Source organism: Takifugu flavidus, chromosome 14, assembly GCF_003711565.1.
Source record: "Takifugu flavidus isolate HTHZ2018 chromosome 14, ASM371156v2, whole genome shotgun sequence".
In the NCBI taxonomy this organism is placed as follows: Eukaryota; Metazoa; Chordata; class Actinopteri; order Tetraodontiformes; family Tetraodontidae; genus Takifugu; species Takifugu flavidus.
The window spans coordinates 1,207,836-1,232,480 of NC_079533.1; the positions used below are offsets into that span (position 1 = coordinate 1,207,836).

At 52.9% G+C, this 24,645-nt stretch overlaps 1 protein-coding gene across 1 annotated transcript in view; it reads left to right on the forward strand.

Annotated features, from left to right (window-relative positions):
• Nucleotides 1-2,656: 2,656 nt before the first annotated feature.
• The window catches only part of spns2 (SPNS lysolipid transporter 2, sphingosine-1-phosphate), a 42,095-nt gene continuing 20,106 nt past the window's right edge, over nt 2,657-24,645 (forward strand). Inside the window, exons 1-4 of the mRNA XM_057053950.1 lie at nt 2,657-3,107; nt 14,117-14,182; nt 21,685-21,821; nt 23,265-23,416. Of these exons, the coding sequence (XP_056909930.1) occupies nt 2,876-3,107; nt 14,117-14,182; nt 21,685-21,821; nt 23,265-23,416 (587 nt within the window). The 5' untranslated portion in view covers nt 2,657-2,875. The remainder of the gene's footprint in view (nt 3,108-14,116; nt 14,183-21,684; nt 21,822-23,264; nt 23,417-24,645) is intronic.

A 24,645-nucleotide genomic window follows, 5' to 3' on the forward strand; every position in this document is an offset into this window, starting at 1 on the left:
TAACCACCCTAACCACCCCTGACCTATGCAAATGTCCGTGAGTGGATCAGGGAATACAAATGTGGGCAGAGTGGGAATGCAGCCATGTGTGTGGGGAGTCCTGGAAGGCCACATGCACATTCTGCTCCGTGTATTTAGCGTTCCGGCTTCAGAGGTTTTGCCGGCCGCTGGCCTGGAGAGAGCTGATTCACAGACAGGCAATTATGGAGAGCCGAGCAACCTATAAATATGAGCGTTGCCCAGATCTGGCCTCCCGGCAGCCACGGAACGGCTCCGATTCCTCCAATTAGGCTTCTCCCATTTAGGAAAAAGAAGGAAAACAAACATGTCAGGCAGGGAGACAATGAGCGCTCGCCGGCCCTCAAAGATCCAAGAATGTAACTTGTCAAATGAATAATTAACTAGTCTTGTCTGCGCCCATGAAGTCTATATTGGGATGATGTCAAAGTCGGCCCAGATTTGCTGCGCTCCTCAGCTGCTCCGCTGCAGGACGCTCGGTGTCCCGAGGCTGCGGCGGAGCAGAGGAGGGGCTGGTGCCAGGCCCAGAGGTCAGGAGGTCAACAGAGACCAGGAGAGGTCGGAATGGCCACACCTCAAGGCCGAGCGAGGCCTCCACAGTCACGGCTCCACAAACAAACGCGTGAGAGACGCGGGGTGGTCCCATTAGAGCGCGCAGGACGTCCCACTGTCCCAACGCTCTTGTCCTTTTAGTTTCCTGTCTACAATAAACTAGAACACACATGCGCGTTAAATCCATAGAAAAGGGCCCAAACAATAAATGTGTTGATGCTTGTTTTTCCCAAAGCTAACAACTGGGAATTGCTGTGGCTCTTTAATGAACTGGGGGAAAACTGGGCCACCGGTTTGTCGTACAGGAAAGGGACGAGCGGTTGGAAGTGTAGCGGACTGAGACACGAAAGGCTCGTCCTGTGCTCGTCAGAACCACTCGACATGTGTGGAGGGACGCTGACAGAGGTTAAAAGCAGGAGCGGCACGTGTCGCTGGGACATTTAAACCTCACTGACAGCCACAGACAGACAGCCACAGACAGACCGCCACAGAAACAGGCCTTATCGTCAGGCAGAAGCTGGGCCCGGCGATTACGGGGTTATCTCCCATCCTGCACTGGAAGCCTGGCCCCAAGCTGCGGCAGGAAGGAAGGCTGGGCAGTGGCCTCGCAGCAGAGCCCTGCCGGAGACAGATCCAGGTTCACTGGGCCATTCTGGAGCACGCAGGATCCCACAGACATGAGCCGCATATAAAGCACCCCCCAAATAAAGAGGGGAGGTGGAGGAGCAGGAGCAGGACGGCTGTTTACTGGGGCTCCTTCCCAGGACGCTTCCACACCAGGCCACAGGCTGACGTGGCCCCTTTCTCTGATCCTGCCCCCGCTGCTCCCGTATTCCAGTGCAGCATTAGGAAAACAATTCCCGCATCACTCGATTGTTTCTGTCCTTCCTGTTTGCATCCAGCGTTCCAGCCCAAGGCTTTGAAAGGACACACTGGTCCACAAACCCCCCCACTGGCGCGAGGAGGCTCGGTTTCTCCTGTAAATTCGACCCACCAATATTTCGTGTCACCCTCAGCGATCTTCTCCATCCATCAACTCGCTGCTTCTCCGCAGCAGAGGGGGTTCTCAGGAGCCGCGGCGGGCGGATGGAAGCAGCCGATTGTCTCGATCTTCTGGTAGCCGAGCGGATGAACGTCCCCCTCCTGTGTTTACGCTGCAGCCAGCAGGAAGGCCGAGAGCAGGAGTGACGTAGCAGCTCCGTGCTGGCGCTGCCCGGCTGCTCTCGGGGACACCTGACTTCAGCCTCTCACAGATTGGGGGTGTTTCCCATGTCCAGGAGCAGCTCTGGGTGAATGCTGTCCTCACGGAGGGACGGGTTTTACCATCAAAACCCTGAATTAACGTGTGCAAAAATCTGCTTTATCTCCATTAGAGGCGTCGTCATGGGTTACACAGCTTCACACTTAAATTAACTTGTATTAGCTCACTTCCTGAAATAAAGCAGGTCCGTTTGTCCTCTTTACGGTTGGTGCCCATCACCCAGGGCTCTGATTTCCTTTTATGACCAATTCTTTCTGTATGCTGCTAAAGATGAAACGAGCGTGTTGATTGTGACACGTGGCTTCCAGTCGGCCCAAATGGAGGTTCTGTATGAGGCAAGCAGCAGCGGGACCTGCGCCCCTGTGTGGGCTCTGCGCTGCTCTAACCTAATTAAAATGGGCCTCACTGTTGTGGGGCTTTTATTTGCTGCCCTCTCTGTTTCTGTAGCACCTTTGATAATCCCATCCGTCTCGGTAAACTTTGATCACACGTCCGGACACACCGGTATGAAGGAATATTGAAGACATTCCTAAACCAGGGCCAGTGTTTGCAGCTGCGGGCGCGCGCGTGTGCAGCACACTGACCTCATATACGACTGCCAGATTTCTGCGAAGAAAAACGGACAAACATGCAGATACGCGAGCTGCGCACCAATTAACCACCTCTGGCCTCGTCCACAAACAAGGCGGAGGCGTTGTCATCCGCGCACGCTCATATCCCGCACGCAGGATCAGGTGCGGGTGCTGCGGGACTGCGTGGGGGGCGGGGCTTATCCCGTACGGGCCACGCCCCCCCGCGCTCCAGCTCCAGCTTCAATGAGAAAAGCGAGGAGCGCATAGCCCGTCCGTCAGCGCGCACTGCTGGGGAACATGAGCCCGTCCAGTCTGAGCGCTGCGCTTCAACACTCGAGACAACAGCTCCACTGAATCCCGCAGCAGCACCAGCAGGAGGCCGCCGCCGAGCCCGGATACCCGCTCAACTCTTCTCCACCTTCAGGTTCTCTTTCCTCTCCCACCGCCTGCGCTGGAGCTTTCGTGCCAGAAAATGTGCGTGGAGAGCGATGGATGCGAGATGGAAGGCTGCAGCAGTTCGGATGAGGTGCGCACGCTCTCGGGCAGCATGAGCCCCGGACTGAAATCCAACCCGGACCTTCACCCGTGCAAGCCGGGCCAGAAATTCCGCGCCGCGCTGCTCAGATGCCGCTCACCCACCGCCGCCGCCGGAATCCTCAGTTTTGGGAACGTCCTCAATTACATGGATAGATACACAGTAGCAGGTAAGACCTCTGTCTCTGCCGTGCTGCATCGGGAGCTCGAGGGGAGCTTTGTGCCGGTCTCCTCTCGGAGGGGGTGTGAGGGGAGAGTCCGCGCATTAATTGCCTGTTCAGCGCTCACCTCGGCGCAGACGGGCGGAACAATGGGCTCGGCCAAACGCACTGGACAATCTGCCAAAACCTCAAGTCTGACCGGTGCTGTCTCCGCGTTTCCCCTCGTAGTTTATCCTGTTGAACAGCCCACGTGTTCAGACTATTAGAAAATACGTGATTAAGATTCAATTGAGGCGATTCGACACGAGCCAACAAGGAAAATTGGACATCGATCAGTGGCAGCGAGCCCGGCGTCTCGTCCCTGGTGTGATTTGGGCTGTGCGCTCATTGGTTCGCACCCGTGTTTGTGAGTGAAAGAAGAGGGAGATTATGAGGGAAGAATCAGCCATTCATTAGCGGGAGAGATGGAGGGGAATGGGCAGCACGGTGACTGCAGCAGCCCTGCGCTCTCAGGCCCCATCAACTATCCGCATTTCTTCACCTCAGCCGAATCAAAGTGCAGAATGACGCGCACATAGAAACCAGGGATCGACCAGATTGTGAGCAATGCACGGTCCTTCATTTTATCAATAGGTTAACGTAGATCTAATCAAAATATTGGGCTCACCCTGCATTATGTTCACTCAAGTCCAGTTTTTAGTTTAAGGAATCGATTCTTCAGCTCTTCTTTTGATCAAGCTAATCACCCACTGTTGTCACAATTGGTGGATCAGCTTAAAACGACTTCACTCAGCCACTGGCAGTTGTGCTTTGTGTTATTTGGGACTCCTAAACCGGGGTGGTGAAAGGGTTAAAATAATGCTGCAACACGGAGCTGGAGGGAAGCCGTGGAGAGAGAGAGGGCTCTTCTGTTCAGAGACACGCAGCCCTGCTTAAAGAGCCTTATTTGAGTAGGACAGAAGTGTCAAAGAAAATTGCTACACTTAAATCAGCATTTGCCTCTGCTAATACTGCTAGCGTGAGGGTGTGTAGGATTTCACGCTGCGGCCTCTGGGGAGTCAAAAAGAGCAGTATGTACACTCAAGTAGCTCCACGCCCGAGGCTCCAGGTCCAGTCTGTCAACTCTAAATTTGAGTCGAGCTGCAGAGCCTCGGGCCAGCGCAAGGATCGTTATCAGAGGGAAGGCCGAGCTGCAGAAGCCACACCGAGAATTCGCTCCCGTCCTGTATCTAAGGCCGCATCTCCAGGCAACACTCGAATAGCTGCAGCCTCGCTTTTAGCCGCGCACGAGTCCGTCTCCGTGTTGGGATTTGATCTGCTGTCTCCGTCGGAGGAAGCCCTCATTGAGAGGTGGCACCAGCACGGGGGGGCGGGGGAGTGAGGTGCGTGCACGTGAGTGGAGGTGTAGTAGTGTGGGCTTGTGCTGCTGTATCACAGCAGGGTCCACGGGTGCAGGGTTACCAGGGGCAGCCACGTGCACCCGCCTCAGCTGGGAGTCTTTATGGAATAGGAAGCCTCCTCATCTGTGTCCAAGTAAAAACACAACTTTTCGCAGGTGTGTGTGTGTGTGTGTGTGTGTGTGAGGCTAATATGTGGGGAGGTCACGACCTTTACTTCAGAGACGAGGCAGGGCGCCGTGTCAGGCACATCTCCTCCTCGATGACGACAACACGAGTGATTTCCATGCTTGTGTTTTCTTCACGTGCAGAAGCAAAACAGTTCAAACACACCTTATTTGGAAGATTTATTTCTACAAGTGCCCCTCCCAACACACACATTTTACCATTTCCTCCGGTTGTATGCCAGTGGGGGGGGTGGATGCAGCTTTGAGCTTGAGCAATGGTCCAGCACCGTCCTGCCCCCCCCCCCCGGACCAGCATCCACTCGAGCTGAACGTCAAAAGGTCTTTGTACCGGCAGCCGTTACAGTAGCGTGTGCAGCTGACTGCAGCATTGTCACGGAGACAGAGGGTGACCACCCCAGACACCGGCCCATTCTGCTGCACCATCATCAACACACACACACACACACACACAGAGTCCCAGTTTGGACGCACGTCCTCCAGCGAGGTCTCCTCCTGCACCTCTCTAAGGGTCCCGTCACCGTCTAAGATGAATCTAATCGACTAATACGTGAACGCGCTGATGTTTCCGTCTCCTCCCGCCGACACTCTGGCGAGTCCCTTTAGAACGTCTGCTCCTCTCTCACAACGCGTCCTCCAGCCCAGCTCGTCTGAGCCGGGGAAGGTAAGACCGCGAATCGGGATTTCATCGCTTGCCGTGCGAAGGGGCGCAGAAGAGACCGTGATTATGCTGGTTGCTAAGGGGGACGAGGGTGTGAGCAACAGTTGAGTGGGACCTCGGGCCTCAGCTGCTCAGCTGCTGGGCCTGACCTGACCCGGGCTGCTCTCTTCAGAGGCCTGCGGGTGTTTTTATGACCGTCTGTGATGCAGAGGAGGTGTGTGTGAGGGAATGAACGAGGAGCAGAGCTGGAAGAGTCGCCATTTATTCCTAAATTTGGTTTTTAAGGCTGCATCAGAGTGCGTCTGTTTAATTTAATTGGTGGTGGCTTTGAAACCTTAAATCCTATTTTTTGGTCTCCCTGAAGCCCCAGAGAGTCCCAGACAGCCCAAGCTCCTCGACAGCTTATGGTAAAGGAAGGATTAAGAGCTGTTTTTTTATGAGAATATGCGCGGCAGACACTCAGCACTTAACCTTATTTGCTGGGGAGGTGAGTAAACCCTGGTGTGTGTTAATTCCAGCCGCCCCCCCCCCCTCCCGTGTGCACCCACCTCTAAGCTTGAAAAAGCGGTAATGTCTGCAGGCTAATCTGCCATCAAGAAATGACAGGACCTGCAGATTAGAGGTCCTGCAGACAGTTTATCAAGTTCCTGTCTGTTTGGGGGGGGGGGGTCCCGTCCCATTGGACAGTGGCAGCACCCTCGCATGCGAACTTTGACACCTCAGACACGGATGACTGTGTGGTAATAACCAGCCATAATCTTCTTAAGGGAAGCTCATTGTGATGCACCATCAATCCAGTCTGACAGCCCGACTGGGCAGGGTTCATTCCCAGTCCTGTACTTTACCCAGGGTGAGTGTCCGGGGGCCTGAGGCACAGCGGGGAGGGTGCAATCCTGCCTGTCCCCTTTCGGTCTCAGCGCTCAGGTACGGAGCCACGCCGGCCCAAAAGCAGCAGCAGCAGCCATGAGGACTCGCATCTTCCTTCTTTTGGTGGCGCTTCTTCCCTGCAATGAGACGCTGCTTAGATTAGCGGAACTTCGTGGGCTGCAGAATGGAACCGGCTCAGCAGCTTTCAGAAGAACCTGTGTAACTGTGAGAATGGTTTTTCTCCGTGTGCTACATCAGACAGCAGGGGAGCAGGCGGGCTCCTTCCAGACAGGGTTCCCACAGATGTGCTGCGATTCTCTTTAGGTCCACGTCCTGGTGGACCACTTCACCACTGTGAGAAAACAGTCTGTGTGTTCTTTAGGCTCCGAGTGAGCCCACGTCTGTAATAGTAACAGGCAGAATTAGACAGACTTCCTTCTTCTGCCAGAGCAGCTTCTTTCATGTGGCCACACCACATTTTACCACCGAGCAGACGCGTTTCCCCTCATACAAGTCTTCACCCCATGACCCTGCAGAACCAGCCATGATCCATCATTTCTAACCCTGCCGGGTCTCATTTTCCTGGTCGCTTCTTCCTCTTCTCTCTGTAGCTCATTTATTCAGGAAATCCCCCAAGACCTCTTTTTTTATGTGTGCTCAAATGTCCACATTCTTGGAGGCGGCTTTTTGTTCGGCAATCTAAAGGTTCCTTTCAATATCGGAGCAAAGTGGGGTTGTAAGAACGCACTTTTAGTCAAGTAAACTAAGTTGTACCGCGGTTCATGTAGTCATGTGACCTGAGGGTGAGACACCTGAGACGGGTTACTGATTAGAGTACTGGCAGGGTTAACCTTTAGCTCCACGCAGGTACAGTGAAGCTAACGTTGCTAAGGCAGTAATGAGATCAAACCTCTATCCATTATCTAGTGTTTGCAGTGTCAACACACACAGCGTCTTTCTTTATCAGGTAAACCCTTAACAGGCTCTTATCTTTCAACTTCCAGCGCTTTGAGGAGGTGTGAAAGACAGCAGCGCTCACACAAGCTGCCTGTTGCTGCTGGAGATGTGAGCGTGATGGCCGCCTGATAATCACTGACCTCCTCCTCTGTCATCAGAGGAGTGTGTGTTTCTGTACCCTCCATGTCTCCATTAGCTCCAGGATCACAGCCCTCCGTATCTGCTCTGAACTTTGGAGTTCCATTCGTAGCGTGCCTCCGTGATGTGCTGCGTCCTGCCTGAAAAAAGGAGGCGAATTGCACCATGTTGAGTTCTTTGCTGTCAAACAAGGATGGATCTCTGTTTTAAAAAAGTGATAGGGAAAAAATGTAGTTTGTGCACTCCCTATTCCGTCCTATCTGGTTATCACGGCAAATTTGAGATAGGAAATGTTCTCGACGGCCGTGTTTGTGGAAAGGAAAACATGTTCAGGTGTTGGGTGTTGCTGCGCCGCAGCATTCTGGGGAACGCGCAGCATTCTGAAGAGCAAAAACCTGTTTTGGACGCAGACGTCTGACCTTTCCACTCCTCAGACTGCACATTTCCCTTTTCCTCCACACACTGTTTCAACACAAACACCAGGAGAGGAAAAACAAAGCTGCGGGTTTAAATGTCATGCATGTTTCGTTTGGAATGCAGCAGCAGCTGGGATCATTCCAGGCGATGCACCTACCGTGTCGGAGATTCCTCTGACACCTTCGGTCTTCTGGAGACGAGCGGATCCCGGATCGAGCCGCTCCAGCTCCAGCCCGCGGCCTCATGCAGCCATATTAGCTCCCAGCTCCTGCAGGCTCCCTCCGCTGTGGTACTGTAAGGTGCAGAGCTCAGCTGGGGGGTGCTGGAGGCCTTTGTGAGCCCAGTCTGGGTCTGACCAGGATCCAGTGGGTCCGCGGGCCTCCTCACACGGTCTGTCGTCAGATCTGTGTGTCAGCATATGAGGAAAGGCCAAAAACAAAGAAAGGCAACCTCTGGACACCCCTTTTATCGTAGATCTTCAGTTGTTCCCAGATGTTTCTCTAAATTAAGAACCTTATTGGAACCACTAATTTCCAATTTTACTGAGCAGTTTAAGTGCTTTCTTTTCAATTAGTTCTGCCTCATTCGTCTGTGTGACTTGTGGGGCGCACAATAAACGGCCTATTTCGGGCCGCGCTATTAAAACCAGGCGGGCGATCACACGATCTGGCGTTCCGTGTTTCTGCCCTGCACCACAATGGTCGGCTCCACCGCGACGCCTTTGCTGGTTGATCCCAGCATTCTTCTGCCTCTTCAGCGCGTTTACTGATCCGTGTTCACATTTATTTGCTGCCAGCCGCTCGCCACTTCAAGCCTGACTCCAAGTTGATTGCACATGTGTATCCATGACACAACTGGACTGAACGGGGCGGCTGGGGCTTATTCTTGCCGTAGCTTCAGCCGGACTCGTTTTTAAACGTGTGTTTAAGACCGGAGGCTGCTGTAGTCAGTGAGCTCAGCTGTCTTTTGATGAATGGATGGTATGTGGACAAAGTGGCTCAGAAACAATACCAGACATGTTCCCAAGCGTTCCCACACTGAAGAAATAATGCCCTTAACCCGCTAGCCTAAGCATTTAAGTCATGTAAAACACGTTTAGCAGCATACGTCACTGATCAAGGAGCCAATTTTCTCATGTCTGACTTCATTTTTACAGGTTTATGAAATCAATGAGACTGTTTTCAGATTATATTGAGTGAGTTGGATATTTCTCGGAAGTGTCCTGCCTTTAGCTGGTGTGTCACCGTGGCAACAGGCATTTCTGCACACCTGCTGTAGCCGGAGCGGTGCTGGATAAGGGAAGACCTCTGTAGATGGAAACAAAAGCATGTTTAGGAGCCGTTTGTCATTAACGAGCAGATGCGTTGAGGCGTAGCTCACGGTGTGGACGCTACTTCTACTCCAGCTGATAATAATGATGAGGCTAATGATGGAGACGGACCCTGAAGCCTTTAGTGGAGCCTCACTCTGCAGCCTGTGGCTGCGCTACTGCTGCTAAATTGAGCTGAAAATGAGTAAAAAGAAATCTCCAGCACTTCTCTTCTCGCGGTGCCTCGTGGGTATTTGGCACGCTGTCTCTTCACGAAGCAGCGCCGGGGTCCGGACAGACGCTTTGACAGCCTGCGGACATCTTGTCTTCATGCTTTACAGCTCGCGCTGAGAGACTGAGGCGGATGTGGACGAGTCGGCTGTCAGGCCCAGTTTACCAAACAGCGCTGCGTCCGCGGCGGCGTAAAGTGCTCAAGCGGCAGTATTTCGGTCATTAAACGTGCTAATTACAGAAGTCTCGTTCGATTGCAAGATTATGACAGTCAGTTTGTCCCTCAGCGTGAAGTTTTAATGCCGCTCACAGCAGATTCCTGTCAAACCACGGCAATGAAGCGAGAGAGGAGATAAAAGGTCATTTAGAAGCGAGCGCAGCATGATGGCCATAATCCTTACTGCTGTTATGTAAAATAAGCACCCAGATTACTGACGGTGACGCGTTCCCGCCGGATCATCCTCCCGTTTCATAGTTAAAGACGAGAATAATGTTGTTTGTGTGTCCCAGCGTTGGGTTTTTGACCTCCGTGGGCCATTTTCCTGCCAGTTTTCAGAGGTCGGAGCTCGGCGTCAGAGGATCCCACGCAGGTTCCTCGGCGTCCTGGAGCGAGCTGGAGCTCAGCTGGTTGTTATTGCTGAGAGGTGGCGGCGTGAACCAGAAGCACGTGCTGGAGAAGCCCCGGACGGTCTCATCGCAGCACAAATAGCTTCGCTGAGCCCGACTGCCTCGGGCCCAGCACGTCTAAAGCACCGTCTCACACGAACAAGCCTGGCCTGTATTATTGATGAGCTATAGGTTGAGTCTGCTCCCGCCATGCTTCACAATGCTTCTTGTCTACCGCCATCAAATATTTAGCAGCCTCCGGCTGGACCTAATGCACCGCCGCCCTTCAGGCTTTTGATTAGGGAGAGAAAATTAGGCTTGAATAAAACAAAAAAGCCTCATGAATCAAACCTGCTGCCTGGCGTTTGCTTCGCCGTCACACATTTGGAAGATTAGAAAGCTGTTAGAAGTTCTAGAGTGCTGCTGTAACGTATTCATCCTCACGCACCGACGGCCGGGATGGTTTTAATCTCATTATATCAGAATCACCGCTGACAAACGTTCAACTCAAATCTGCGAACAAATGTAGGATTATTGGATGGGCTGGGATGTTGTGCAGTTGTGCAGTTCTTATCTGGCATGTTGGAAAATGATGTTTAAATGCCTAAAAGGATGTTTGGGCCTCCTCCAGGTTAGGAGGTAACTGATTAAATCATCTCCACTAATTAGTGTTGCTGCTAAAGAACCCTCAAACCTCATTAAAGTCAAGCAAAACATGCGACTATCAGACCAGTCGTGTCCGGAATGGCGTTAACTGCGGATCCCGGTTGAAATTGTGTGGATTATCTGGACCCGAACTTCCCGACAGGATCGGGAACAGCCCCGGTCTCCCGGGTTTTCCCTAACCCTAACCCGTCTCCGAGCTCCGGAGCCCTCCCGTGCTGTTTCCCAGACATCTGCAGCACGTTTCCTTTCGGCGCGGCAGGGAAAGGAAGTGGAATGGAAAAAAAAAATCACTCCTCCTCCCACTGCGGCCACACGGCAAGGGAGGAGAGCAGCCGGCCGGGAGCCCGCCGGCCACAGTCGGGCATATTTGTGGTCAGCTTTCTCCTCGCTGCAGTCTGAGGCGCTCGGCGGCGTGACTGGCCTCTGCTGTCACACACGTCCAGGCCCAAACACAATGAGAAGGAAGAAACACTTTTCTCCTCCTCCGTTGGGCCCGTCAGCCCATCGTTCACACGCAGACTGTTTATACGGCTTCAGAGGAAAAGGGACGACCCCGTTCCAGGAACGGAGAAGGATCTGGCCGCATCAGCAGAGCGGTTCACCGCTGCTCCTCACGCTCCCACCAGCTCCAACGCACGCACGCACGCACAACCATGGGCTGAAACCAGAGGAGGGGCTGATGGATCAACAATGAAAACATGTGCTTTAAATTCAGCTGGCCCCATTTTTTACTCATCACGGCTCCTGTCTCCTCCGGGCCGCTCTCTCCCCTGAACTGGATCAGTCTTTCAGCCTAGTTCTCCACAGCAGAAATAGAAGCAGCGTCGATGGGGATTTAGGACGAGGTCTGTCGTCTTGAGCGTGGACGTGTGGGCGCTAGCGTCGTTGCCGTGTGTCGTAGGGTGGGGAGGTGGTCACACAAGCGGCGCGATGGCCGTGCAAACACAGCCCGACTGTCCCAGGTCGAACAGCCGCCGCCGCCGTTGTGTGGCGTTGAAGCTGTGAGAGCAACATTTACATCTGCAACTGTGGCCTTAGTCACTTCCTCTCAGGACACCTTGAAATAGTGGTAGGTTAAAATAGGTTCAAATTAAAGGCACCTTCACCGCAGCCCCCCCCCCCCATCCCCCCCTTACACACACACACACACACACTCTGTATTTAGAAAGCAGAAGCAAGGTTCAGGAGCCTCGTGCACTGACTCACAACATATGAAATGGAAGGAGCCTGTGAGTGTGAGCTAACACACTAATGTCTGTCTCCATGACAACATTACCCATGTGAAGTCACCTCGGACTGGATGGGTAACAAAAGCAGCATTAGTGCACAACAGTCAACAGCTCCTCCAAACTTGTTCATCGTGGTTTGTTAGTACAAACTCAGGGAGTGTACAGTGGTGTGTGTGAGTGTGTGTGCATATGTGTGTGTGTCAGAGGGAGTGTGCATTGTTGTTGATGGTGCTGTCAGGATCATCCACATTCTTGTGACGTCTCCTGCCTGACATCATGCCCAGATGAGCACAGACCCCTGCAGGTTCATGGATGAGCCTCCTCGTGGATCACTTGATGGAGACGAATGAGCCGAAACGCCGCTCGAATGGGAACTATCGGCATGGCGGCTCAGCCAGCGCGCAGGCGCCAGTATTGGGCAAAGGCTGAGTTCCTTTGTGGGTGCTTGACCTTTATCTCCTTTAGTGCCTCTGCAGCAGCAGCAGCAGCATCATTAGCGTTAGCATTAGCAGCAACAGCATCATTAGCATTAGCAGCAGCAACAGCTGCCAGCCCGGGGGAGGACGGTGATACCTTATCATGACAGACATTTTTGAAGAGTCCAATAAGGCTCAAATATGAAAGACGGCCGAGTTTGAAAGGCATTGAGCAGAGTAAAGATGATAGTTGTGATAGGCTGTTACACAAACAAAGAGCTGCTGCTCTCTGTAATCCCCCACAGATTAACACACTTCATTACACAGATCAGTGCACATGAACCCAGTAAAATAAACAGCCACGCTTGGACACAACGTCCACACGCAGGACAGCGGCCTCACGCAGCCAGTGTTCTTAGCACACTGCAGCAGGATTTCCTCGCACAGCTGCTGCAGCGCGATCCGATGGTTTGTGCCGCTCTGCTTTTCTAATCTTTCGCTGCCGTTTTATTTACATTTTGCCAAGTCTACCTTTATTAATTGTCTGGTAACTGTAGACGGGTGTGGCTCGCACAAATACAGGCTCTGTCCAGGAGGGACGCTCCACCATCTGGCATAGGAATCCCCCTCCCAGCAGGCTGAGTGTGTGTGTGTGTGTGTGTGTGTGTGTGTGTGTGTAATGTGAAGGAGTCCTTCCAGGATAATTAGGGTACAGCTGCGGTTGTTCAGGACCCTGTTAAACACCACCATCGCTGTTTGACAACCCTGACAGAGGGGCAACGTTACAGTCACACTCAGGGCTCCTGACAAGGCCATTTACATTTGTGTGTGTGTGTGTGTGTGTGTGTGTGTGTGTGCTATGCTGTAGTGGAATGCTTGAGAGGCCAGACGTGTTGATTTTTTCCGTCCATCTTATGTTCCGTCCTTCGCCTGCGTTGGCTCCATTGAGGTCTGACCTGATCAGCTCCTCCCATAAAACGATTCTGTGGAGTGTCAAAGGTTCTGGGCGTGAGCCGGAACATTCCAGACCGCTGAAGACCTTCCTGGGCTTCAGGTGGGAACCCTGAAGCTGCAGCATCAGGAACCACAATGGAGGCATGGGACAGGAATGCTGTCGTAGCGTCAGCATGAGAGCAGGTGCTTGGACTCAGGTGACAGGAATTCCACGTATGTCTCTGCAGGTTGACGTGCACCTGCCTGTGAGGTGCACTGTCACGCTGCGTCTCTGTCTGTCTCTGTCCATGTCTCTGTCCATCTCCATGTCTCTGTCCTGGCCTGATGAAACTCCTTTCCAATCCAAATGAGTCCTTTTGTTACATGTTTGTTTTTGAATGTGGTTTTCATGGTTTTAAGAGGACCCTGGAATCATGGGTCCAGTGTGAGGTTCTGCCATGGGAGCAGATCTGATCTTGAGTTGCAGGACTGAGAGGATGTCAAACGTTCGGTGGTTCCCTCACATACAGGCGTCTCCCTCACATAAGGCGGCACCCTCACATACAGGCGGCACCCTCACATACAGGCGGCACCCTCACTACAGGCGGCACCCTCACATACAGTGCGGCACCCTCACATACAGGCGGCACCCTCACATACAGGCGGCTCCCTCACATACAGGCGGCTGAAGTTATGCTACTGCTGTAGGTTCATGTGACCTCACACCGGTTACTGTGGTTACTATGGCGACGTGCTCTGCAGAGCGTCTTAGACAGGAGCCAGTGGGAGACGGGTTTCGGCGTATTTGTTTATTTGTGTTGGCCATTTTCACTTCTGTTGGCGTTCAACGCTGTGTTGGAGCCAGAGAGCACTTCCCTCCCTGCCAGGACGTTAGTGAATGATGGCCTTAGATGGGATCCCCAGATCAGATCACCCAATGATCACGAAGGACTGTGATCCAGGAGGAACCTGTTCAACATCTCCCTCTCTCTCTCTGTGTTTGCAGGTGTTGTTCAAGACATCCAGCGGCATTACGGAGTAACGGACAGCGGGATCGGGCTGCTGCAAACAGGTGAGAGAGCCTCACCTCCTCACAGGGGCAACAGCAGCGGGTCACAGAGAGGAAGGTCGTCAGGAGGCAGGCGGCGGTCCTCCCGAGAGCGTGCACGCACCCACAGCCTGGCAGCAGTGGCGCTCAGGGCCGGGCTTCCTGCTCCACCCCAGTGAATTCAGCTCTTAGGGAGATACCTTGCACAGGAGCCTCTCTTGTCTGCAGCCACACACCGACACACAACGTGCCATTGAGGGAGCGCAGGCGGGTTTGTGTGTGTGTGTGGGGGGGGGGAGAACACAGCCCAGTGTTTCCCACCCTGGCTCGATGCTCGCAGCCCCACTTTAGCCCAGCTGGGTCGTACACAGGCGACAGAAATACCTCCAGTGTTGCAACGTGGCTGTGCGTGGACACACACACACACACACACTGTTTGAGATGACGGGTGTGTGTGTGTGTGAGCCGCCCTGTGCAGCTGATCCCAGCTGATCAGGTTAACAGCAGAACTAGTTGGTTTGACCGGTCTCTCTCGGCCCGTCGGTGTCCTGGAGCTGTTGGCCCCGGAGTCACACCAGCCTGAGGAATGCTGGGTGTCCAGCCTGGAGGCCATGAGAGGGCGGATGCACGCAGGGAGCTGAGGTGTGAACGGAGGTTAGCAGGCTGACGTAATGGCGGTGCTGCGAGAGCCTCTCTCAGGTTTCGGATGTGTTTACAACGTGCGCGTATGTGTTTCTGGAGCCGCCCCACCAGCCTGCTGCGCCTGTCTCTGGGGGGAACAATCCCGGCCTCTATGGGCACCTGCGTGTGCGTGCATCCGGGCCTGCTTCTGTCCTGGCAGCGTTGATCCTCCTGGAAGCACAAACTTGTGCAGCCGAGGTTTCCTCTCTGTCACTGCTCACGAGCCACCCTGACATCCCAGAACGCCACCAAGGGGGCTGTCATCTGTGAGTGCATTAAATGTGAGGAGCTCTCTCCACAAACATGCACGTGGAATTCACAGGTGTCGATCAGGGACGGGGGGGGGGGGGGGGGGCTGCTGGTCTCACCTGAGCTCAGCACACCTGTCACACTCTGCTCCCACCTGGACATGACAGACTCCCCCCAGGCTCCAACTAAGTGCAGCGACTGAAAAGGAACCTACCTGAGGGCACAGAAGGTTAATGGAAGAGGGGGGGGGGCTGGATGGTGTTACCTTTGGTTGGAGGGGACGTGGACTGAAATCAGAGAAAAGATTCTGCTAAATGTTGGAGAAAAAAGGAGAAAAAAAACCTCTGGTTGGGATTGTTGAGAAGGAGCTGTGGTTAAATGTGGAGCAGCCCCTCTGGAGCATCCCGCTGGGGCAGCAGGTCGGCTGTCGTGCACACCTAAATTGGCTACATGTCCGTGAATTACGTGCGCTGCAACAGGCGTGAAGCAGTGGAAGCAGCAGAAACTGCAAACTGAAGCTGCATTCTTCTACTCCAGCCCATAATTCAGAGTTATCGGGGCGTCAGGCTGATGTATGGAGGCTCAGCGGCTTAATAAGGAGCCGGCGCTGAAAACAGCTCGCAGCCTGTCTGTACCCCGCTCAGCGTGTCTGCCCACCTTCTCCGAAACATGACACCCACACACACACATGCACCCACACACACGCCCCCCAGTGCTCCAGACTGGGTATCAGAGCTGGGAGGAATGGGGCCACAGGTGCTGGGCGAGACGTGGAGCTGGAGCGCTGTAAAACAGAAGGCTGGGATGTTGTTGGCTGGTCCTCAGGTGCGCGTGGTGGCGCGCTGCAGCTCCATGGCTGCTGTCAATCAACGCCTCCCTCTGTGGAGCCGTGGCGCCCTGCACCTCCCGGACAGTCGATCCACCCCGAGTGCTTGATCAGCTGTCCGGACCCTCACAGCTGCTCCTGTTCTGTCTCTCCCCCTCCTCAGTCAGTCAGTCAGTCAGTCAGTCAGTCAGTCAGTCAGTCAGTCTGTCTGTCTGTCTGTCTGTCTGTCTGTCTGTCTGTCCGTCCGCCCGTCCCTCCCTCCCCCAGTGGTTTGGTGGCAGCTCTTGCTCTCTTAGTGTCTCTCACTCCCATTGGCACCTTACAGGAGTTTGAAGAGACAGTGAGGATGGGGGACAGGTGGACAGGGGGGACGGGGGGGACACTGGTGGCTTCCTCCCTGGTCTGTGCAGCACTGCTGTGAGTCTGCTCCGCTTCTGATTCCCCAAACCAAATAACGTTCATCCTACCCTCCTGCTGCTGGGACCAGAATAGAACACTGACCTGATGATGCTTTGACATCGCTCACTGTGTGTGTGTGTGTGTGTGTGTGTGTGTGTGTGTGTGTGTGTGTGTGTGTGTGTGTGTGTGTGTGTGTGCACGCACGCGCGCATGCTTCTCCATTTCAGGCTTTTTTATAGGCCACGTCTCAGAGGAGGGCAGCTGCTGAGCGATGATTGGCACCTCATATCCTTCTCCTCACTCATATCAACAAAGCCAGTAGAATTTGTGATGAGCAACAATTACCCAGCATCCCTCAGCCTCTGTTCTCCTCTTTACCCGTCTGTTTTACTGCCCCTCACCCCCAACATCAAACTACCGCAGCGGGGTGAAATTGGATCATTTCATCACCTTGTTCTAGTTTCTCTCCTCTAACAGAAAAAAGAACGTATTTGATTCTGTGTCCTAGAACGTTGCTCCTCTCTTCCAAGCTAAAAAAAAGAAAGACAAAACATTGTTAACTGGCTGAAAGAGGTTCTGGGACTCCAAAACAAAGAGAGTGAAATGAAGGAGGTACCTGAAGCTGAGCGACGCCTCAGGATTCACTGCAGCCAGGTGAAAATACACCAGTTTGACTGGAGGACCTCACAGGAAGCTGCTGCCAGAAGTGTGGCAGGACGTGCGGTGATGATGAAAGCGTTGGGATTGTAATGCTAGTTTTTGTGCGTGGAGGTGGCACGAAGTTGTCATAGTTACCGCAAAAGGGAAAATGGCCGACCAGAAAGGGCTCTTCACCTTGTTGTCTGGAGCTCCGCTGCATCTATTCAGGTGCCGTCGGCCCAGAGAGGAAGAGCGAGCGAAGGGGAGGCGGCGATGGCGTGCTATCGGCTGCACATCTCGCACAGAAGCAGGCGCCTTTCCTCATTCTAACCATCTGTGTTTGTGGATAATACGGCCCTGGTAATGTGCTAAAGATGGGCTCCGCTGCGCTCCGGCCAGACGGCCTGGTATTTGTAGTAGCGTGTAATTCCCCCCAGATGCAGCTCGCTGCTGCAGCAGGTAATAGAGAGACGGGCCGCAGCTGCCGCCAGGCTATCGACTCTCCCAGGACCCAGTGAAATCAAAGGGCTTGTTGCTGGCGTTAGGTAGCGCTTGATGGCGGTTCCTGCGCCAGAGAGGCGAAGCAGGGAGCTGTGGCGGTGTTTCCCAGCAGCATGAGGCATTCATCACGCCAGTAATCCAACACTGGCAGCCTTCTCACCCCAGAGCTTGTGGGTATCGGAGACGCGAGGAATGCAGTAGGTTTTGGGAGCAGGAGGAAGGGACGTCAAGAATGAGGATGTCTGGGTTGACTTTTCTGATCTGGTGATCATCTCATCACGCAGTTATGTGTCACGCCTCACACAGGCAGCCCATTAATCCTGGAGCGGAAAGAGCTGTGCACCTGAAAACACAACAAAGGAGCCGACGACGCACTGGTTTGGGATTCACAGCCAGATTCGGTTTCCTTATTCCACCTTCTGGATGTGGCGCGCGTGTTTGCTCTGCAGTCTGTTCTCGTTCCATCAGAATATGGTGGAAAAGAGCGCAGCAGCTGCCTTTTTACCCCTTTTCTACTGACCAGCGTTACGAAAAACTTGTTTTCTTGTTCAGTGGAATAAAGATTCCGTGGAGGTGTCGGCACGTGGATGATGGTTCGCAGTAATATAGCGTAAACAAAGAGGCAGAACAGAGATAACCTGTTATCTCATTCTCAGAAACCATGAAGATGCTTCTGAGGAATTTAACAGCAGCTGGTTTACATATTTCTGTGTCATTAGTTGCTGTTTAACCTGTTGTGGGTGTTGATATACATGAATCACGACTGTCTTCAAGAGAAAACCTCCACCACAGCCGGGAGCAGGAAGCCAGCAGGAATGTGGGAACCTCGAAGGTTCCAGGTAACCGTGAGCTGGCGAGAAAAGAGGCGAGAAAAGAGGTGAACGCAGCTGTTTCTGCTGGGGTTTGTGAAGGTTGAGCTCCAGTCAGGACAGATCGCCGTGGCGCTGCCTTCCCGTAGAGCTGGGGCCCGAAACACGTCTCATGTTGAAAGTCCAAACTGGTTTAAAGGGAGGCAGAAGCAGAGCTGCATGATCAAGGGAAGCAGCCGAACACTCAGAACCACGGCTCAGTTTATCGAGTGTGACGATCCGAACGTGCCGTTTCGGTGGCCCGGAGGCTGGAGCCGTTCCCACGTCTCCTTGTGGAATGCACCACGACTGTGGTAATTGGTGTAATTTGGTGAATGAGAGGCTGTGAGAAATATTTAAAACATCAGAACCGGTTTAACGCGCCTACCTGGACCATTTGCGTGACTGGCTTTGTCATTCAGTGTTTGCTTTGTGAGTGTGCACGTTGTTATCTATTCTGTTAGAAATATGCTGGGAATTCCACGGACCCAATGACGTTAGAGCATAAACTGTAAAGAGGATAAACAATCAATTCAGTGTCACCACAGAGAGGAAACCACCTGAGGAGAAGGGTCAAACTCCCGTGTACAGGTGACCGGGGTCACCGACGCAGGAAGGCTAAATTAGCACGTGTAGCTTAAAAGCTTCCGGGCGAATATAAATGTTACAGGAGCTTCTTTTGTCCACGATCATAGGTTCATCCAGCCTTGTTTTTAACGACCCACTTGATTTTACTTTCGTTTTCATCTAAAATGGGTTTGGCATACTTGTGAGGAACCCCTCCGCTCCCAGTGTGGCAGACGTCTTCATTTTGATCCATTTTGCTCAGCGCTCATTAAATCAGAGTGACAAGAGAACACTGCGATCACTGAATCTCCTCCTTTTCTGGAGCCAGAGAGGTTTTGTGAGGTTAAAAAGAGCCATGTGATATCTGGATATCTGCTCTTAGTAGCAGCATGTGTCTTATGTAATACAGATTAGTTCCACTGTCTGTCAACACTGGATTAATTACATGAACCATGTAACTAACCATGTGAAAAGAAGTGATCAGTGTTTAAATTTGTACCTGTTTTTTTCCTGGAAACTTTCGAATGTTGATGTTTAAAGCACTGGGATCTGAATCTGATTAGATAAGGAGATAAAGAGAGTTTTTACCTCATAAATAAACAGCCTACTATTAATAGACACTCCCCTGTAATCTCTTTGAACGAGAGAAAGTATCTTTTTCCAGTTTTAGCAGATTACAGCAGGTGCCTAAGCTCATTTCCTGTCGGCAGTGTTGTTGTATATCTTTTCTCATTCACCTGCTCAGAACGGAGCTCAGTGAATTGAGTGCTGAGACACATCTGCTACGACCCGACTTCGCTCCCGCGTGCTCGCGCTGCAGAGGTGTTAATGAGACCCTAAAATGGTGGCGCTTATCGTCAAATCACAGAATTACACTTAACAAGACAGGCAGAGAGTTGGTGGTGCTGCTAATGTTGCGCAGCTATTTCTGATATCAAGCTAGGTGGTGTGTGAGTCATGGCGTCCTGCCTCCATTGAAGGCAGCTGCTGCCGGGAGATTGGGCCTCTCCCTCCGTTATCTCCTCTACAGCCGTCATGCATGAGCACGTGCGCGTGCTGAGAGCGGGCCAGACCCACACCGAGCCTTCGTCAGCATCAATTAGAGCCACCCAGTAGATAATAACAGGTGTCTACATCACTGTTTCAGGAGGATGTGGCCACACTCTCCTGTCAGCCTTTATCTCACCTTTTCCCACTGTGGGAGGATCCAGCAGCAGATCCTCGCTCCGTTACCGTAACAGGAAGTTGAGGTGAAACCTATTAACGAGACTCACTCAGGAACTGACCTCATCAGCACTCTGGTTTTTATACTTTAATACCTCCTGTTCAAAACTATATTTATGCAATAATCTGATTATTTTCTCTTTTTTCATTGGAATTGAGCAGCTGCATTACACCGATGGCTTATATAACACCCCCCTCTCTCCTCCTCTCTCTCCTCCTCTCTCTCCTCCCTCTCTCCCCCTCTCTCTCTCCTCCTCTCTCTCCTCCTCTCTCTCCTCCTCCCCCACTCTCTCTCCCCCTCTCCCCTCTTCTCTCCTCCTCTCCTCCTCCCCCACTCTCTCTCCCCCTCCCTCTCCTCTCTCTCTCTCTCCTCTCCTCTCTCTCCCTCTCTCTCTCTCCCTCCCTCCATCTCTCTCTCTCTCTCTCTCCCTCTCCTCTCTCTCCTCTCCCCCTCTCTCCTCCCCTCTCTCTCCCCCTCTCTCTCTCCCTCCCTCTCTCCCTCTCTCTCTCTCCTCCCCCTCCCTCTCTCTCCCCCTCCCTCTCTCCCCCTCTCTCCCCCTCTCTCCTCCTCTCTCTCTCTCCATCTCTCTCTCTCTACCCCTCCCTCCCCCTCCCTCTCTCCTCCTCCCCCCTCTCTCTCTCCCTCCCCCCTCTCTCTCCATCTCTCTCTCTCTCCCTCTCTCCATCTCTCCCTCCATGTATCCCCCTCTCCCCGTCTCTCTACATCTCTCCCACGTCTCTTCCTCTCTCTCTCTCTCTCTCCCTCTCTCCCCCTCTCTCCCCCTCCCCCTCCCTCTCTCCCCTCTCCCTCCCTCCCTCTCTCCCCCTCTCTCTCTCCATCTCTCCCACGTCTCTTCCTCTCTCTCTCCCTCTCTCCCCCTCTCTCCCCCTCCCTCTCTCTTCTCACTCTCTCCATCTCTCCCCCTCCCCCTCCCTCCCCCTCCCTCATCTCTCCCCCTCTCTCCCCCTCTCTCTCCATCTCTCCCCCGTCTCTCCCTCTCTCCCTCCCTCCATCTCTCCCTCCTCTTTTGCGTTCTCATGTTGCTGCCATGTCCAAACCCTTCATCCTGCCCCCCCCCCCCAGGCGACCCCCGTGGCCGCCAGGCGAAGCCCCGCTACCCTTTCTCCTGGGCAAACGTCTCTTTTAAATATTCCCGTCTGTCGATCACAGGAACACGTTTACTGGGCTTTACTGGGATGTGGTTGGAGGAATTATTCATGGACTCCAGCTTCTTCTCCTACATATGGATTGAGTGACGTGCGGTTTGAGTCGGTCACATGTCGCGTTCTGCTCCCTCCTGCAGGCTGCACACAGGCCTGCCTCAGCGTTCTCTGAGGCAGGGTTGTCTGCTAGACCCGCTCTGCCAGGGGTCTTGCACTAAATGTAGGTGAGCCATAATGGGAAGGTAATAGCTGGTGGATTCGCTGGAGTAGAAGCGTCCTCTGGCAGCCCTTCACAGGTTCCTGGCAGATTGATATCCTCCAGTCATTCTGGCTGAAGGCTTTGATGGACTGTGCAGTGTGGTGTAATAAAGATACACAAATATGTTGTCAGGATGGCTCAGTAACAGCTCTCCGCTCTTTCTCCACAGTCTTCATCTGCAGCTTCATGGTGGCGGCGCCCATCTTCGGTTACCTGGGCGACCGCTTCAACAGAAAGGTCATCCTGAGCTGCGGCATCTTCTTCTGGTCAATCGTCACTCTGTCCAGCTCCTTCATCGGCAAAGAGGTAGGACAGGAACAGCCCGAGTGAAGGAGACGTGCCTGAAGTTAAAGCCGTCCAAATGAAATGATTCGCTCGTTGAGGCGGACACCCACTCTGCCTTTATGCTTCTCTCTTTCCGTCTGGCTGAAGCCGAATGAAAGCCTGAGCTTCAGACGTGTCTCCATTACAACAGGCTGGCAGATAAGACTCTGTTCTTTCAGTTCCCTTTTGATGGTGACATCTGGATTCGATCTCCGCCAAAGCCCCCTGCACGTTAAACAATGCTATTATTCTTGCGGTGGTCATGTTGGGGAGGGGTGTCCCAGCCAGAACAAACAGCTTAGGAGTGTCTCTGTGCTGGTGTGTGCGGGCGTGAAGGCAGACCTTATTACATCGTCCAAGAGAGTCCAAATCCAAACCGAAGGCGCCTGGTCACGTATGCAGCTCTGCAGCAGCAGCACGGCCTCGTGCGCTGTGTGCACGGAGTGGCGGCTCCTCTGAAGGCTCCTCTGCTAGCGGAGCCACAAACAAGGCAGCCACTGGGCTGAGCGGCTGTCACTGCTAGGCTGCTAATGGCCAAGCTCAAACCCTGAGCTTCGTCCCTCTGACGGATGCCTCGGAGGCCACGATCCACCGTGATCCGCATCACATGCCGCTAACTCCAAACTCACCCCCGAGAGGAGTGCGGAGGACCGAGAAGGCGTCTCTTACATAACGGCGCCACGATGCGTGAGCCAGGGAAGGACTGACGTGGATGAAATGTTAATGAAACTGACTCTCATCATTACACATTTAGGATGCTCACAGGTGTTTTAGAAGCATTTGAAATGATGCATGAAGGGAGGCGCTACACTTCTGACCTCATACTGGCACTGAATGATCACCTGTAGGTCCTCACACACACACACACAGCAGCCATTGATGGTGTTTGTCGTTATGCCTGAAGAGAAATCACTGGGTGATGATAAAATGATGCTGTAAATAGGAGCTAAATATAGAAGTTGTCAACAAGAAGTTGTAAGTAATCCAATCATCGTAGAAGCAATTCTTGCGAGTGCGTGCAGTTTGATTCATCTGAGAGTGCGTGTTTGTGTACGCGCGTGTGTGTGTGTGTCTCGTGGTAGTTGCCATGGTAACAGCTGAAGTTCCAGCTGCCTACACATCTGCCTGCATCAGCATGCGTCGTCTTTTTCCTCAGCAGCTCGTTATATCCCATGGAAAATGTCTAATTAAATAGAGAATTCAGCCAAAGCAGCAGGACAGTCATGAGAGGACGGCTACGACTGTCCGTTCCAATCGATCACTGCACCTGTATTCAGTCTTTTTAGATCTCTTCTTAAGCCAATAAATGTCCCCAAAACCTCCAGTCAAGGATTGGTAAATGTCTGTAAATGTCTGAAAAATGTCTGAAATGGCCGTTCAGACTGGAGTTGTCTGACGCTCTGTGCTTCCTTTTGCTGTCTGCAGTATTATTGGCTGTTTGTGCTCTCCAGAGGACTGGTGGGCATCGGAGAGTCCAGCTACTCCTCCATCTCTCCCACCATCATAGGAGACCTCTTCACCAATAACAGCCGCACCACCATGCTCTCCATCTTCTACCTGGCCATTCCTCTGGGAAGGTGGGACTCTCTCATTATTATTCCTGTTTCACTTCACATGAAGACAATGCAGCCCTGGTTCAGGCTTCAGGAGTCCAGGCTCCCTCTATTGTGGGGGTAGATAGAAGGAAGAGATGTGGCGTGGGGGTGTGAGGGTGGGAGGCGTTATTAAGCCCAAATCTCCAGACCTTTCAGCTCATTCAATCAGCAAAAGGGCCAGAGGGAGAAAACAAACAAAGCCTAGTAATAAAAAATAATCTGCTTTTGGATCCACTCGAGGGTCATTTCATTACATACAGCGAGGAGTAAACAAGAGCGTGCAGCGATATGAAGGTGCTGCTGCACAGCAAACTGCAGGGGAACGCCTCCGTTTGTGGGGATCAGGGCTGTTTCTGGTGCCGCTGCACGGGGAGGCCCAGAAAGGGCGAGCAGTTATGAGCTGCTAAGATGTTTGCGTCCCAATAAACTCACAGCAGCAGACAATAGGAGGTGAAAGGCTGGGCCCAGTTAAAGTGCTGTCCAACAACATGTTTGTCTGGGGCCTGGTTGTTGTGACCCGTTTCCAGGAAGTGACCTCAAGAGTAAGTCAGCAGTCGGAGGAAATAGATGCCCCGGCCCATTAGTTGTTAACCTTGGCGACACACACAGAGTTCTGAGTGATGCTGGCGTTTGATGTGATCTCGCGTGTTTCACGTTTTAGCGTTGGCGTCCAGCGGTGGCGTCCAGCGGTGGCGTCCAGCGGTGGCTGCAGGTCACTCCCTGGGAGGATCATGCAGCCTGCCCCCGGTCACACTGTTATTTTGGGGGGATGAATCGACTGTTTCCTCCTTCATCTGCTCAGATGTGTCAGCGGCGTGTTTCTGTAAAACCGGTCGGACGTGTTTCTAGGACGCCGCCGTACCCGTCATCAGCTCTGGTGAATCGAGGATCCATTTTTCTGGGGAAATCTGACGTCGAACAAATGCAGACAAAGCGCTTGAAGGCGTTCAGAATGTTTAGTATCGATGACTCCTGCTTCAAACCAGACTGAGCTGGAACGGACCAAACGTCTGAGGCGTTGACCTTTCAGAGCTGGAAAAATACTTTAAGCTGCTCACATGTTCACAAATGTTCTGAAAGCAGAAACCGACACAAGTCGGAGCGTGAAATAATGAAAGAACATCTTCATCTGGGGACACAGCATGTTAAAGATAGCGATCACACACTTAACTATCAGTCATCTGGCCTTCAAGCCTCCCTAATCCTCTTTG